Raw genomic sequence first — 17,689 nt, forward strand, 5'->3', positions numbered from 1 at the left:
TTATTTACCCTGAGGACATGGACTGATTGAAGTTGGATTTGTTAGTGGAAGCAACTGGAACTATGCAGGAGAGGGGAATGAGTCTTCCTGGCACTGATGAAGTCATAACTGCATTTATGTTTGAATTATTGTTGTTCTGAATTTTATATCCTTTAGGGGTTTTTTCCTAGATGTTTGCTGAAGGACTAATTACTGTTTGTTTTTTTTTCTTTTTGAAGCAGTTAAGTGGATTGTCAAGTTGGCTTGAAAAAAAAAAACAAACAACAAAACAACCCAGCAGAAGATGTTTCACGTTGTTCAGTATCAGCCTTTAAGACTAATAACCCAAAACAGTCTTTCTAGCATGTGTTTAAAACTGATGCTTTCAAGACCTGCTGCGTTTGCACAGATATGGAAGTCATGGTTCTCAAGCCATTCTCTTGTTGGAAACAAAAATATTATCCTGATGGGACCTCCGGGTGCTGGGAAAACAACGATTGGGAGAATAGTAGGTCAGAAACTAGATTGCCCCGTCATAGATATAGATGACGATGTCCTTGAAACAACCTGGAATATGAGTGTGTCGGAAAAACTGCAGGATGTTGGTAATGAGCAATTTTTAGAGGAGGAAGGAAAAGCCCTGTTGAAGTTTTCAGCATCTGGAAGTGTCATTTCCCTTACTGGGTCCAATCCAATGCATGCTGCTGGCATGCAGCATGTGAAGAAAAATGGAATAGTTGTATATCTGGATGTGCCCACAACAGTCATTATGAGTAGGCTGAAATCAATGAAAGTGGATCGCATCGTGGGCCAGTCTCCTGGTTTTTCGCTCAAGGACATACTTCAGTTTAGGAAGCAGTTCTACAAAAGGTGGTATGACATCCGTGTTCTTTGTGGAGGGGATATTGCAGCAGAGGTTGTAGCAGAAAAGGTGCTTGATGCTGTGAAGAGATACCAAAACTCGGAACTGGAAACTTTCATTTCAACTAGGTCTAGTAGGTCTGGAAGGAGTACGGAAAAAGACTCTCATAAATATTTCAGTGATGTTGTCACTGAGGGCTTAGCCCCTGATGGAGGACTCTTTGTTCCTGAGAGAGGACTTCCAAAATTCACTGCTGGAGAATGGCAAAGCCTAATAGAAGCAACTTACATTGAAAGAGCCCAGGTTATACTAGAAAGATGCATACATCCTTCTGATATTCCTGCTTCTAAGCTGGCAGAAATTATTGGAACTGCTTATGGAGAAAACTTTACTTGTTCTAAAATTGCCCCAGTTAGGCATTTGGCAGGCAATCAGTTTCTCCTTGAGTTATTTCATGGACCAACAGCATCATTTAAAGATTTTGCATTACAGATGGTGCCACATATATTTGCATACTGCATTCCCAGAAGCTGCAATTACTTGGTTCTGGTAGCTACTTCTGGTGACACAGGGAGTGCAGTCCTAGATGGCTTTAATCGTCTCCATGACACTGACAAACAGAGAATTGCTGTGATGAATTTTTTTCCTGAGGATGGAGTAAGCCCAATTCAAAAATCACAGATGATTGGCTGTCAGAAAGAAAATGCCTGGTCAGTAGGTGTCAAATCTGATTTTGATTTTTGCCAGACAGCTATAAAGCAAATCTTTACTAATTCTGATTATACTGGCTTTCTTACAGTAGAATATGGAACAGCTTTAGCCGCAGCAAACTCCATAAACTGGGCACGACTGCTTCCTCAGGTAATTTATCATGCCTCTGCATACCTTGATCTTGTTCATCAAGATATTATTCCTTTTGGAAGCCCTGTAGATGTTTGCATTCCTACAGGAAACTTTGGCAACATATTAGCTGCTTTATATGCTAAAATGATGGGAATTCCTATTAGAAAATGTATCTGTGCTTCCAATGAAAACAATGTTTTGACTGACTTCATAAGAACAGGTGTTTATGATTTGAGGGGAAGAAAATTGATTCCCACTTTTTCACCAGCAGTAGATATTTTGAAGTCCTCCAATCTTGAGCGGTACTTGCACCTGATTACTAATGAGGATGGACAACTGGTGACACAATTATATAACCAGCTGGAAAATCAGGGCCACTTCCAGCTACAGAAAGATTTACTTGAAAAGCTTCAGCAGGACTTGGTGGCTGGATGGTGCTCTGAGGAGGACTGTCTAGCTGCCATTCACTCTGTATACAGTACTACAGGATATATTTTGGATACACACACAGCTGTTGCTAAAGTAGTTGCAGATCGATTACAAGATAGAACTTGCCCAATTATTATTTCGTCTACGGCTCATTATTCTAAGTTTGCACCTGCTATCTTGAGGGCCTTGAGGATTGCAGAAATAAACCAGAATCCATTAAGTCAGCTTCACTTGCTGAGTTCTTACAGCCCTCTGCCTCCAGTCCACTGGGGCCTATTAGAGACTCTAAAAAAGAAGGGGAATGAGGATCACCAGGTCTGTGCTGCTGATATGAGTATGCTGATGTCCCATATAGAAACCTTAATTCAAAATCATTTTATGAAAGTTTTCTGAGCAACTGATCAGTCATCCACTGTGTCAATTGCAATACCTTCTTAACAAGCTGCATGTTTTAATAAAGTCGTGATTCACCTGGCCTGTGTCCAGTCCACAGCATAGTGTCCACAGTTTTATACTCAGTTGTCAAATTTTCAACAGTATTTGTAAGTAACACATGTGAGGTTTCTAGTAGTGGTGAAAGGTTGTGAATTGAGAGTATAAAAGACTGGAATACTTTTTTGCAGGTCATGCATAGTAGAGACGCCAGTACTGTTGGCTTTCCTTGGTACAAGCCTGAAGCATCCTTCATGGAAGGAGGAAGATAATGAAGTCTGACCTTTCTGAAACTAATAGCTCTTGTTTTGTTGCAAGAATGATGTGATCATTTGGTCAGTGGGTGATTAGTTAAACTTTAACTCACTTCACCAGAACATAATAAGATATTGTAATGATGTTCCTATGTTACTAATGAGGGTTGATTTCACTACAAAGACTGAAGTATACTTGTATTGTTAGTCCTTGAACTGTACCAATTTGATGGTATGTTACCTTCTTGTGTAATTTTTTTTATGTATTGTGAGGCCAGCGTTTATGTAAAAAAAATCTGGTCATTTTGTTTTTCATGCTTTTTTCCCTCCCAGATATTTTCCTGTGTAAAATAGAATACTTAATTCAATATTTTTAAGATTTTTTTTGAGATGTGACTTTTCCTCCAGTGTGTTGTAGTCTCTTTTCTAGATCTTTTCTATTTGAACTTTCAACTTTAGAATCCTTTTTTGATGCTATAGAAAATTTGCTAGTATTAGCAGCAGTCTCCTTAAATAAGAACCAAACTTCACCATTTATTTGCATTTATTTCTTGTATTCTGAGTTTTTAGAATATAATTTTTATCTTTGAGGTCATATAGCTTTCTTGTTCTAATTACTTCCGTTTTCATATTCTACTTAAATTAATTTCCTTGACATTCTATTTTTTGCATGAATTGGTATAAGAAAGAAGCTTCCCAAAGTGCTTGGCATCTCATCAAGGAAAGTGAAGGATGAACTCCAGTGTCTGGAAAGTGTGATAGGCATCAGAGGTATTCATTGTGTAACCTAAAATAGACCTATGTTAGCAATCTGGTTTTGCTAATGACAGCTCTTTATTGGGTTTTTGCGTCAGAAAAAAATGGAGCAGGTTGCCCTAGGAGATCATGTGGTTATGGACAAACGTATTCTGCTAACCGTAGATTATATTTAGCAAGGACGTAAAATATAACTACATTTCACACTAAGAGAAGTGGTAAAATGAATTATTGATAAGTTTTGAATGGCATGCAGTTACAGATAAAGAGCTAAGAGTCATCAGATGTGAGGACCTATAGCTATGGGAGGTTGTGCTTCCCACCAGGATTCAAATAGGGAAAGTATTGGCAAGAAAGGTGGTAATTGCTAACATTTTTTTGTCTCTTCAAGAGGCAACATCTCCTAAATGTCAGGACTCATTTGGGGCTTTGAACTGTTGCCGTATCTGCCAGCTTACTCTGTGTGTCTGCTTGTACTTTTGCCACATCAGAGGTGAAGAAGACACCATCTAACAAACTATTTTAAAGAATTGTCATTTCTTCCAGTGTGAGGTAAAAGACCCAAGCATGATGTGCATTTGCCACAGTGAATACATTATACAATAAAATGAAATGTAGCTGATAACAAAGGTGTGACACGGTAGCTTTCTAGATTCTGCCCTTCTTGGATGCCTTTTTAGGACCTTTCTAGTTCTTTTCTCTGCTCAGTCCTTCTTCACTATTTCTGCAGTAACTTTGGAAAATAATTTTTTTATTTTCATAGAATCATGGAACAGCTCAGGTTGGAAGGGACCTCAAATCATCCGGTCCAACCTTTCATGGGAAAGGGAGCCTAGATGAGATTATCTAGCACACTGCCCAGTCATGTCTTAAAAACCTCCAGCGATGGAGACTGTCACATCCCTGGGGAGGTTGCTCCAGTGATTGACTGTTCTCACTGTGAAAAATTTCTTTGTTATATCAAGATGAAACTTCTCCCGGTGCAGCTTGTACCCATTTCCTCTTGTGATCTCCATGTGGCTTCTTGTGAAGACAGAGTGTCTGTCCTCTTTCTAGCCACCACTTAAGTACTGGAAAACTGATGAGGTGCCCCCTGAGCAGCCTCTTCTCCAGGGTGAAAAGACCTAACTCAATTCAGTCTCTTGTCATAGGGCAGAGGAATTTTTGTCGTTTTGCAGACACAATGTGAGAAAGACCATAAATGTGTAATTAAAAAAAAAAAAATCCATGTTCTGTAAGAAAAAGTTGCATAAGCATATTGCCAAAAAAGAAGCATTGCTTGTGTAGGTGATAAGTGCACATCCACCTTGTATTTCTGTATGTTTCAGTCTGATTCTCACAGTAGTTCCAAGTGGAAAAAAAAAGTAATGCTTTCTCTGCATGTGCTCAGTACAAAACCAGAATTCTAGATCTTAAAAAAACCCAACCAAACAAACAAAAAAACCAAACCAAAAAACCTCAAACAAGCCCAACTGCCTGGATTGAATTACTGGAACAGGAATTGGTTTCAGCATAAGGACGCTGTGGAAATCCTGCAGTACCTGGTTCCCTGGGGCCAAATGCCATTTGACATCATAGGGCAATTTGTCACATGCTGTTACTTTATAGAAACACCTACAAAGAAGAGCTTGTTTTCATAGAAAGTACCTAAAAGAGAAAAGCTGAGATTCTAAACAAGATTAGGCTAGAAGCCAATGTCCTACCTTGAGTTAGCTCATTATTAGATAAAACATTCAGAACTAAACTAGCAGAGAATTTATTTTGGCATGACTCAAACAATCAATGTTTCAAAGTTCATGACAGTAACTCAAGCTTAGTTTGAAGGAGAAAGTATTATTAAAATTTCTAGTTGCTATTTTCATATCACATGAGCCATTATAGCAGTTGATATGAATTGAATAAGTAAAAAATGAGCAGTTGTACTTAGTTATGGTCTTTCAGTCTGGACTTAGGGTGTATAAAGGCAGTGGTTAAAGAGCACATATTGTATTAGTACATTTCTCAGAATGTCTAAAGGCTTTTACAATACAGTATTTACTCATTTTTAAAAATAATGAATTAACTTTTGGACTTTCTTGTAACTTCAGTGAACTATTTTTGTGCACCACATCTGCTTGTGGATTCTAGTAATGGGCACTGTAAAATGCTGCAGTAGTGTCGTGATCCTGGATGTGCATAGTATTTGTGACCAGGTATTGATGCTGTGTTATGGTAGCTGTAATGTACAATATTCTGGTTTGCCTTGTCCTGCTGGGCCTGGAGGAATGGAAGAGAAAATATTGCCGGTATACTCAGTATGGCTGACTGGGGGAGGCCCAGGATAGTGAGGAAAGCAATCCTTCTGCCTTCCCAGTCCAGCTTTTCTCAACGTCAGTCAGTAAAATATTGTGATTCAACAAACATTGTGCTACTGTTATTGTACTTTTTTCCCCCCACTATCAGTATTATGAAAGATTCAAAGGGAATTCATGATTAAGAGTGGACACAAGTGCCATTTTTTCGTTGTTAGCAGACATTGTGCACACTGAATGTTGTCGTGCACTATTTTCTATTCTTAAGGCAAAAATGGTGTGCTAATGATACACAAAAGCAAATCTACATTGTGATAGCAGGATTCTTCAAGCCATTTAGGCGTGGTATATACACAGTTTGCTCCTATTTGTCTAAAGATAGGATGTTGGGTCTAAATCAATATAAGCCAGGTTAACAGAGGGTGTGAGCATGCATATATACACATTTCCACTAGCTTTATTGACCTGGAGTAATAGCATAGCTTTAGTTAACCTATTATTCTTCTGTATAGATAAATCTTTGCTGAAGACTAATACTACATGAAAAACCTTGAGGACAAATGCAACAAATGTAAGGACAACTGTAATGTCTATATTTACACTTTTTATTATAAGAATGTTTATATGAAAAATACTTTGTTTTGCTTACAGAATTACAGCTGGTCATTACTTGCCTTTAGTCACAGTCCTGCTTCTTGGGGTGACAGAGAGTGGTTTGAGGTAAAGGGTGAATAGAGTGGATAGGGATGACTTCAGAAAATAATTCTGTTTTCTTAGTATCTTACAGTTTAGAAAGAATTGCTATTTATGTTTTTGAGTTGATGGAATATTTTAGCAGATGGAACTCTGAAGGGAAGAGTCTTGTTTTTCAAGGGGTCAGCTTAGCTCTTCAAGGACATCAACACACATTGTTGCTACGTATATCATGTTTGGCATGCCTGAAACATGCATTAGTCATTTGTATCCACTATATTTTTTCTAAATAAATACTGCAGGATCCACTCTGTAGCACTTGCTTTGCAAATATGTTCATAAATCCTTATCAATGTGATATAAAGAAAATCCACTAAAAGAAGTGGTTTCAGAATTTGATGTTCTCAAATCTTGAAAGACATGTTCTGTCCTGTGTTTACTTGAAAGGTGTATAGTAAATGATCTAGTAATTCACTTTGCGGAGATTGACAGATGTGAGGTAAGTTGCATCATCCTGTAAGGAAAGTGTGTATAAAAAAATAAACCCACATCAAAAATAGCAAATGTCTAAACACTCTGTTTATGTTGCACCACAGACATGTCTGGTGCTGCATGGAAGGTCTGTATTCTGAGGAATTAATATGGAAAAGGAAATCTCTGACAATTTAATCTTTCTTATTCATGCTTAGTTCAGTGGAGGGATGAGCTGGTTGTCTGTTAACAGTTGCAGAGCAACTTTGGTTCACTTGGAATATGATTTCAGGATCACAGGCTTAAAAATTACTTCAATGGTTGAAACAGCAATAAGAAATGAGTAGTTAATTTCAGTGAATTACTGTGAACAAGCAGTTAATTCTGAACATATATTAGCAGCTTGAGGAAGATTTAAATGTTACTGTGTTTTTTCACAGTAGTCATAAATGTGCTCAGCACGCTTACCAGAACTGGGAAGCTGTTTTTTCAACAATTTTTCAGAACGCAGCAATCTACAAGACATCAGTCTTGGTCTTGCTTTCCAACTTACGTAAAACCTTTGAAGATCTCCCAGCATGGAGGTAGATCGAAGCTGTTTGTGCCTTTTACTCGAGAAGAATTTATTCCCTGGTAATTGTTTAAGGTGGTCTCTGGCTACTTTCTTGACAGCACAGGAAATAAAATGTTTAATAGGAAAATTGTTCAGGAGAATTAAGAAAACAGCTGATTTACTTGCTTATTTAAAATATCTTATAAAATTTAACCAAGTAGAGAAACCACAGTATTTTCCCTGTGCAACATAGGAACACATTTTTCATAGAAAGTGTATCTCAAACTTCACAAAATCATTTACATAGCACAGGAATTGTTGCTCTAGCATTTTATTTAGGTATTTCATCACAGGTATTTGGAGTACCCTTAGATTTTCATATAGTTTCTTTTAAGTAAGTTATTGCTATAGAAACATGCAGTGTATCACCCCCAAATTTAAAATCCATCATGACACTAATTGAGGCCAAACCTGAAAGATCTCAAAATGAAAGTCTCAGCTGTGACTGAACATGTTTGATACATGAGTTCACACAGGATTTGGCTCTTAACCATGAGTTTGTTAAGAACACAGAAGGAAATAAAATAATGACTGATCGAATCTGTGGATGCCACAAAACTTAAATACTAAAGACCCAATTAAACAGAGGAAAATGGATTACTTGGTTGGGAGCTGTAAGCAATCTGCATTTCACTGTGGCCTAAGTAGACCTGTGTTTCTAGCAGCAGAGGTTTGAGAACATACTTTCCAAGTAGAACAATTTGCTGTAGGAAATGCTGACTTTGCACAGTGACCGGAGATGATGTGCATGTTCAACTGAACATGAATTTTCAGTATGCCTTGTGGCCAAAAGGACCAGTGAGATCCTCAGGTTTAGAAATGGAAATACTGTCAGGGAAGTAATATTGCTGTCTATATTTGACTTCGGTATAACCTTTTGGAAGAATGCCATGCCCAACTCCAATAGTCACAATTTCCAGTAATGCTGGAAAATTGGACAGAAAAGAGTCATGAGAGCAATAAAAGGATTAAAAAGAAGCACTGGCATGAAAGTCTCAATAAGCAGAATCTACTTACTTTAGTGAAGGGAGAGTTAGCCTAGAAGAACCATCTTTGGAGCAAAAGTTTGATAATCAAATAAAGGTCTGTTCCATCTAGCAGAGAACGGGTGACCCAGTGATTGTAAGTAGAAGTTGGACATGCTATGAGAGATAAAGGCATGTAACAGAATGGTAAAGGTTTCTCTAGTCTGGACATGTTAGATGATTTCCTGAAAAGATGTGATTTGATAGAAAGAGGACTAATTCAGGCAAAGCAGATCCATGTTATGCAAGACGTCAAACTAAATAATCACAGCAGTCCTATTTGACTGCCCCAGGAGCTAACAGGAGTATGAACAGTATTTCACAGAGGTTGGAATGCTAGAGACTGAACTCATTTCAGTTCTGCTATGAAGTTATCAGTACACAGAACAAGTTGTGCGCTAAATAGGCTACTGGGTATGTTTAGCCTTGTTCTTTCTGTCTCTAGAGAATTGCAAATGGACTACTAATGCAAACCCTGACTTGACTCATGGCTATTAGGAAACGGCTCATTAGTTTTAAATTTCATTATACAGTATGTGTTGTGATGGTTTGGGCAATACATACTTTCATTATGAAAATGAGGTGAACATACACAGGAGGAAAGTGCCTATGCAAATGTCAGCTGTATTGAATGTAGCTAATTATTATTTATTTTTTGAAGCTTTTAAAAGTTAGAGATCTTTCAAAGTTTATTAGATGCTTTTGGATGCTTTCTTTCCATTCTTGTTTACCTGGCATTTCTCTCTGCTTTCATGAGAAAGTTGCAACCCAATGGCCATTTTCAATTCATTTTCAGCTCATAATAAGATCTATATAAGACAAATTGAAAAAGCCAATGTTTCCTTTTTATACTTAAACTTGACCTTTTATATGCCAACCGAAGATGCTCCATAAAGCTTAGAGAAGGTAAAGTGTGCTCATAGGGTTCTGCTCTAGAAACACATTTTGAGAAAAATGTCTTTTCTATACATTTTAGGGTAATTCACTAAATTATATCTAAATAGAGTAGGCATTTAGTGGACTTTTTTTACTAAGTGCATGTGGCAATCTGTTTCTGTTTAACATGCTAATAAATGCATCCCATCTCCTAATGAAACTAGTGCTCCCTGTATAATTAATCAGCATTGTATACAGATGAGGACGGGAAAGCCATATTGACAGTTGTTTTCATCCAGAATGGTTAATAAAAGAATACTATACAGTTCTGAAAGGTCATACATGAATAGCTCATTTCTGCAAAAACAGTATTTTGCAAGTAAAAATTTAGTTAAAATTACCTCGAATCGTTGTTATATACAGCTTTTAACCACAAGATGGCATTCCTAACAGAAGTTTGCTCAACATGGTAATTGCGGTTTTTGAAGGGCTCTAAATGAAAGGCTGTCGTAAGCATTTGTAATTTTATATGAGCTTTTAATATTTTCATTTATATAAAATGTAATTAACGGAAATTTAAGTAAGAAACCTTAATGATAATTAGGTTAATACTCAGTGATATGTGGAGTACCCAGGAATACGTGATGATTCCAGGTCAGCGAAACACCACATTAATTCATGTCATTATATGCTGCTAGAGGCTTTTCAACTGTAAATCATGAATCAATTTTGCTTTAATATAAGAATCTAAAATAAAAAAAACCCTAAATTCTTTAAGATTTAAATTAAGAGCACAAATAATACCATGGTCTTATATGCAAAACCCAAGTGTTTGGGGTTTTGAATATGATGCAGCGTATGGGGCTTGCAGTGAGTTTTGGGATAAGGAAGAGCAGATAACAGTATTCACAGGAAAAAGCGGTATAAATAATATGTCTTGCTGCACAGGAAGGATTTTTCACAGCATAATGTTAAAATCACCAAGCAACGTATTTTCAAATGCCTGTCATCCAGGTTGGTAACAGAGCCCACAGGCAACCCTGCTTTCTTTCAGGCTTTATATCTTTTTCAGTTTCTTGTAATCTTTGCATGCTAAATTCAAATACTTTGTTATTCTTTTTACTTAAAGACAAGCATGAACGGAGCATAATACAACCTACTAAACCAATACAAGTGCTCTAGATTTTATATAACAGAGACATGCGTATTATACTTGCTTTTTTTTCCCCCCATGGTTAAGGTCCTGATCTTACTTTGCTTATTTTTGCTGACTCTGTAAGATCAGACTTGAGCTAAGTAATCATTTATATTTCCATTCTAACTAGTGCCCTAGTTGCATTTTGGTTTGGAAAAAAAGACATTACGTTTGTGCTTAAACTGAAATCCAATGTAAGTTGTGGAATTTTTTTCAAGTCTATTTCAAGTCAACAGAAAGGATTATGATAGACTAATTTGTTTTGGTTTGTTTTGTTTTGTGGTAGCAAAACTTCCATGGCATCTTTTCTAATGCACGTGTACGTTTCCTGCTAATCCTTCTGCTCCATGTGCCACCCCCTGCTGATGCCTCAGCCCTCTGTTTTTGGTTCCTATCATTTAACACAGCTGAGAGGACAGAGTAGTGGCTTCATCCACTGATGACACTAATGACAGTCTTTGCCAAATGAGCAGGTACTACTTTGACATTAAGCAGATGTTCTTTTTCCTAACGTGCTGTTATACCTCTATCATCTCTCAGAGGTGGCTATGCAAAACAGAATATGAATTTTTGTTCACTGAAAACAATTGTCAATCAAAAAAACACTTTCAGAATGATCAGGTTGGTCGAACCTACCTGCTGGTTGAACCTGGCACAAGGACTGCGGAGGCAAACCTTCTGAGCTAATAGTATCTCATGCTGACTACCAGTAAGATTTGAGGGCCTGAACATCTCCCGCTTGCTGCAAATTTTAAAGAAATGTGGTGAAGTGAAAATTACTATTTCAAGGATGTGGAAATGGCAGTAAAAGGAAAGTTATACATAATAATTATGAGATGTTGATGAGGAAGTAAATGATTTGTTGCTGTTACTTTTCAAGTTAAGTTACACGCTGAATTTTCTTTGTAGTAATTAGGCATAGCACTAGGTGTGTAGATGGGGACAGGATTCCACTGAGGAGAGCAAGAAGCCTGTCCCACAGAGGAGGTTTAAAAAAAGGAAAAACAAATGTACTGAGGAAAGTAACATTCTCTGCTCTCAAGGGCTAGTACAAAAAGTACATCAGGGGCTAATTTGATGCGGTTTATTGTTTGCAAGAGGTGGATTATAAATGTTTGGAATTGCATCTTATGTAACTGCTGCTGGATAAGCATAGCTATGAGTAAGTGTGAACTGGGAAAGGAAAATGTGGTACTGGGAACTGTAACCACAAGTATTATCACTTCCCATATGTACAAACTTATGCCTAGGGCAAGCAAGCACAATTACTGACAGACGCTGTGTTTGTTCATGCGAGTGATTTTATTGTTCTAAATGATTTATCACTCTGGATTACGTTTTTTGATGAAAGATTTTTCTGGAATAATTGTATTCCAAAGAAAATGAGTTGTTTACCTTCAATAGATGATCAGGTTTGCCTGTTGAAGAGAAGTTAGATTCATAAAGCATTCCCATGAGGTTTTTAAATAGGTGGGATACAAAGGGTCATTCTGCAACATGGGGATTTGCTTCCCCAAATTAGTAACATAATCTCTTTCACTCTCTCCCTTTTACTTTCCCAGCCTCAGAAATCTAGAAATACACATTTTAGAAAATTTTCAGATACAAATTGTATCATTTTACTTTATCTGTGATCAAAACAGTATGCTGGATTCTCTGAATTTGTATTGGATGCTGAAGATATACTGATGATTACTGAAAACACAAAAACAGTCCTCACTTCCTTTACAAAAAGCAAAAAGATGTTACATTTTGAAGCTGTTAAAACTAACTTTTAAGTCTGGATTAAGCCAGGAAGTGTGCAGCACCTTGTCAGGATCCAGACTGGACAGACCAAGGAGTCGTGTTTAATTCGAAATACCCTTGGGCTAAAGTAAGGTGAAATGACACCAAATGATCAGTTAAAGATTTTATTTATGACAAAAGCAACTGAAATGGGGAGGTGTGGTAGTAGGTGGCAGGGTTTCTCACAACAGGAATTGGCATAAGACTACTTCTGTAAACCGTGTAACCATATACATTGATTCAGGGAATAAGGAGATCCCTCCCGTTGAGTCAGGACGTTCAGAGCAGACCCCCTTGCTTTCTAGACTCCTCCTCAGAGAAGGGCCCAGGGGTGGCTGGATCTACTCTTAGTCTCAGACTTGGTCAACGGTTTATATCTTGAAACAAATGAGGTGTAGGGATTGTGGAAAAGGAAAGAGAGAAGAAGACAGAAAGAGAGAAAGGATGAGAGAAAGATTTCACCGCTTCTGGGTCCAACGTTGGTTCAGTCAGCCAAGGTGTCCAGTCAACCAAGAGGACCAGTCCCAGTGGGCTTGCACACCCGGGGCTTCAGTTGGTGTCCTTTTATCATCCTTGCCCCTCCTTCGGGCAGGCACCCAAACTCGTCAGGTTAATGAGCAGTTTGTGAGCCTTTGGGCTTGGGGGTCGTTTGTGGAGTAACTTTTCCTTCCCTGCAGACACGGTCATTGTTTGATCTTTGTATCAGAACAGCTTATCAGAACAGGGAGCTGTGCACCCTCCAGCACACCCTCCCCCTCCTGTTGCTGATGTCTGAGCTGATGGGTTTTTCACCTTGGTTCCTTACTGTGCAGGGTTTGTCTTTAAGCAGAACTTGCCCCACCACAATGTTTGAGGCATTAACTCTTTCAGTCTCTCACACACCTGAATTGCCAACATCTCTGTTCCTTGTGCTCCTGGGTCACTGATGGTGAAGCTCTTACTTTCTTACTGATCTGTACTATTTTGAAAAGAAATAATTATAAGTACAGGTCCCTTCCTTCTCAAAGGCACCTGAATATAAAACAGACACAATTCTCTACTGTATTACTTTTGCCTGATACTAGAATTACTTTACTAAAGACAAATCAAACCTAATACACAGTCAACACCTTTACAAAATGCGGAGTGGTGAAGCTGAGCTGGAAGATATCAAATGCAAAGTGAACTTTCCGGCGCTGTATAGAGCCGGTATAAAAGCTAGATGAAAACTACTTCACCAACTACTAAGATCTCTGTAGTGCCCAATATGAGAAATGGTTACTCATTTCCGCAAGGCACAGCTGACAGCTGACGGGGAAATGAAGAAATATAAACTACTTTTTTTTTTTAATCCATCCAAAATAAAATTTGCCTTCTGTGAGCACTTAGCTTGTTGTGCTAAGCATATGGGGTGAAGAATGGGTCTCCCACCTCCCATGGTAGTGGCTGTTTTGTCAGTTCAGGGGCAGCAGAAGCATCATCTTCTTTAGTGATGATTTTTTGTTCCTTGTATTAATTGCATGATCTGCTTTATAAATCAAATTATATATAAATGGAACAGCTTAAAAGTAATTGTGCAGCTGAGAAGCTGACAAGTTATTGTGCCTTATGGCTACTGTGGCTGTGTGGCTAAGGACCAAAAAGACAAAAATTGGTCTCTTTAACCTCCAATGTCCCTTAACTTTCCCCTAATGGGTTTCCTGTCACTTTAATTTAAAATGTTTTCTGATCAACTTATGAAAGCAGTTTTTTTATGCGGTTGTCTCCAATTCCCCAGAAACAATTCCCCAGTCCTGTGTTTCTAAATTCCCTTCTGTATGCACTGTATTTCCTTTGCCTGTCCTTTTTTTTTCTTTTTTGACAGCTGCAATAGATGTTGTTAGTGATGATACAGTTTCTAGACCTGTTTTTACAGGGTGGACAGAAGAAATAAGCCACATAACAGTAGCATTTGGAGTGTCATTGAGACCACCTTGGTAATTTTTTTTGTTTTGCAAAGCAGATGTCTGTGTAATGCACTCAAATTCTTCACCATCACCCATTATCATAAAGTCATTGTAGCATAACTATTTTTTAATTTTCTAATCCTTTTCACAGGAGAATTTAAAATCAGTCTTTGTAGAGTAAATTTAACTCTTTGTTATAACTCAAAATACCAGAATCGTAAAATAAAAAAAATAATGATCTTTGAATAAACATTTTGTAGTTAATGTAATTAAGTTCCTTTCAGGCTGATGCTTGGACTGCAAATCAAGAGTTTTATTTCCCTTCCGGAATCAGGTATCCTCAGAAATGTTCATACTTAAGTTCTATGAACTGTGTTGTCATTAACTCTACTTCTGATGGCTATCAGACAGCAGGATTTTACAAATTGCCATGAGTTCTGAACTGAAAAGTGTATGTACACAACGATTTTTAGTGGAGGGGAAAAACAGAAGTCATTATTTTGTTATTGTAACTTGACCCAAGAGGAGAAGAGGCGTATATGCATGAGTGTGCTGATATTTGATAAGCTGATATCTTTCTCAGAAAGCTTGAAGGTGGTGATCTTTACAACATTTCTTTTTGTTCAAATTGATTAGTGGTGTTGGGGTTTTTTTCCTGCCTTCCTCCTCCCCAAATTCGTAAATGAGTGATACAAAATGAAGAGCTATTTTAAAAATCAGACTTCAATATGTAGAAAGTAAAAAGGGGGAAGAACAGCAGCAAAAATCAGATCCAGTGAATAGTCAGAAACTGGACACAACTCTGCTCACTATCTGTGAATTAATGTCCAAGATTGAAATTCTGACCCCTTAAACAATTCCTTTAAACATGGCCATGACTAAAACAGCCCACCTCTAGCCTTAAAATCACACTATAAAAGTGGAGCTGTGGTCTTCTTGAGAGATTTGTGTAAATTCCTGCTGCAGTGAGGCTAGATACAAGGGGAACAGCTTTTTTGGGTTCTACTTTTTGTCTGGCAATAATTCTGAGGTGAAGGAAGAAGAAAGCATTGAAATATTTTTTTAAACTTCAAAAATGTGTTTCATATGGGATAAGCATATACTTCAGCAGTCTGTTTAACTGAAGCTGTATGACTTCTTCATGATTATGAAGGTTCCCAGGGTATCTTGTCCAGTTTACTGTATGTTTTGAGAGACTCAAAATGTGAGAGAATTTACATATATGCACATGTATATATAAAGTGTATATATAGAGGTTGTATATGTATTTCAGTTTATTATGTGCACAGAATATCATGCTTATGGGATCATTGTGAAGGTGATCTTGACTGATGATGCATCTCAGATGATGTGTAGAAAGAGATGTGCGTCCCCGTGGGCTTCAGCCTCAGCCTGCTGCATCAGCAGGTCCAGGTGGGATCTGGCCTGTGCAGTTGTCCCTCCTACGCGATGCACGTGAGATGTCACAGAGCGACCACACAACCTTCCTGAGCCATGCAGTCCAGCTCAGGAAGGCAGCGTGGTCCGTGGCCTGGGGGTCCAGCTGGCCTTGACCCTCGGCTGGTTTTGTGCAGCACCATTGCCTGACCTTGGTTCACTGTCACTGAGCTGTGAGAGTATGTAAACTGAAACCGTGCAAGATAAGAAAAGTAAAAACAGACAGAACCAAAAGTGTTGAGCTGGTAAGAGTGTCTCGGGGACTGGGGACAGAATACTGACATGGAATCTGTAAAACCTGAGGGAGAAAACAGAGACTTAGAAGATGGCAAGTCTGCAACTGTGAGGACTTATACGGATTTACTGGGGTATTTTGACATGACTGAAATACTTTTCTTATGAAATATAAAGTCTGCAACACCCTCAAAAAGCAGCAGAAAACACCTCATATGCTTTTCTCTTCTCCTCCCCCCCTTTTCCTTTCCCACATTTTTTCTGCACTGATCCTCATCTCCTCTTGTGTCCTGGTTTCGGCTGGAATAGAGTTAATTTTCCTTCCAGTAGGTGGTATAGTGCTATGTTTTGGATTGAGTATGAGAATAATGTTAATAACACACTGATGTTTTCAGTTGTTGCCAAGCAGTCTTTATACTAAGTCAGTCAAGGATTTTCGAGCTTCTCATGCCCAGCCACCAAGAAGGCTGGAGGGGCACAAGAAGTTGGGAGGGGACACAGCCAGGACAGCTGACCCAGACTGGCCAAAAGGGTATTCCATACCATGTGACATCATGCCCAGTATATAAACTGGGGGAGTTGGCCTGGGGGGATCGCTGCTCGGGAGCTAACTGGGCATCAGTGAATGGGTGGTGAGCAATTGTATTGTGCATCACTTGTTTTGTATACTCCAATTCTTTTATTACTGTTATTTTATTACTATTGTCATTATTATTTTCTGCCTTTCTGTCCCATTAAACTGTTCTTATCTCAACCCACAAGTTTTACTTTTTTTCCCCGATTCCCTCCCCCATCCCACTCTGGTGGGGGTGGGGGGGAAGTGAGCGAGCGGCTGCATGGTGCTTAGTTGCTGGCTGGGGTTAAACCACAACATCTTGTCAGCTCCCTCCTGACCTGTCCGAGCAATGCTTCTCCAATCAGCCTCTGGTCAAAGTGCCTCTTGATACCCTATACTGCTTTGCTCTCATTTCACTCGTCGGAATCACTTGAATAGTATAACCCTCAAGGCACACTTGGCATGTGGTACTGTGCTCTCACTGCTCTTGACCCTGCTGTCCTCACCAGCATGGTGTGGTGGCCCTGGAGTGCCGCAGTGACCAGCCAGCCCTCTGGCCACCCATACAGGTGCCCAGCTTGGCATCAGGGCTGGAAGAACAAGAACAACATTCCCAGCCCTGATGTGGGTGTCCAGGGTCGGGGTAGGGACTAAGGGCAAAAGAGACTGTGCACTATTGCTTATGCAAGCACGCAGAGGAAAATAACTTTGTTTTCCAATCGCAGCAGTCAGCCAGGCTGCTTGGCCCCGGCATAGGTCCCCCCTTGATGCCACAGCCAAAGCCAGCAGCTGTCTCCAGAAGCACACCACATTTCATATATAGCAGAAGTAGGGACTCAGCTGCCTTCAGATTCCTCTGGTTAAAGAAATCATCTCATTTTGGGAGTGTCTAGTAGCCTTTATAAGCTTAATGTTTGGATGTACTATGCATATAAATAGATGGCATTCAGATGCAGCAAAACCTTATTGAACTTGTGTTGGTCTTCACTTGGTTTGGACATGGAAGAAATGTGTGTGCCACCTGGCACATGCT

The 17,689-nt window shown here is 38.8% G+C and overlaps 1 protein-coding gene across 1 annotated transcript; it reads left to right on the forward strand.

The window, feature by feature from the left end:
- Window positions 1-204: 204 nt before the first annotated feature.
- THNSL1 (threonine synthase-like 1 (S. cerevisiae)) lies at window positions 205-2,581 on the forward strand. The gene has a single exon (XM_010582096.1). It carries the CDS (start codon window positions 284-286, stop codon window positions 2,504-2,506), a length of 2,223 nt encoding a protein of 740 aa, XP_010580398.1. The 5' UTR covers window positions 205-283; the 3' UTR covers window positions 2,507-2,581.
- The last annotated feature ends 15,108 nt before the right edge of the window (window positions 2,582-17,689 follow it).

This window comes from Haliaeetus leucocephalus, unplaced genomic scaffold, assembly GCF_000737465.1.
Source record: "Haliaeetus leucocephalus isolate CR32 unplaced genomic scaffold, Haliaeetus_leucocephalus-4.0 Scaffold0, whole genome shotgun sequence".
Classification (NCBI taxonomy): Eukaryota; Metazoa; Chordata; class Aves; order Accipitriformes; family Accipitridae; genus Haliaeetus; species Haliaeetus leucocephalus.

Coding starts and splice junctions, on each gene's coding strand:
- THNSL1 (XM_010582096.1), top strand. CDS start 284: ATGTTTCACGTTGTTCAGTATCAGCCTTTAAGACTAATAACCCAAAAC.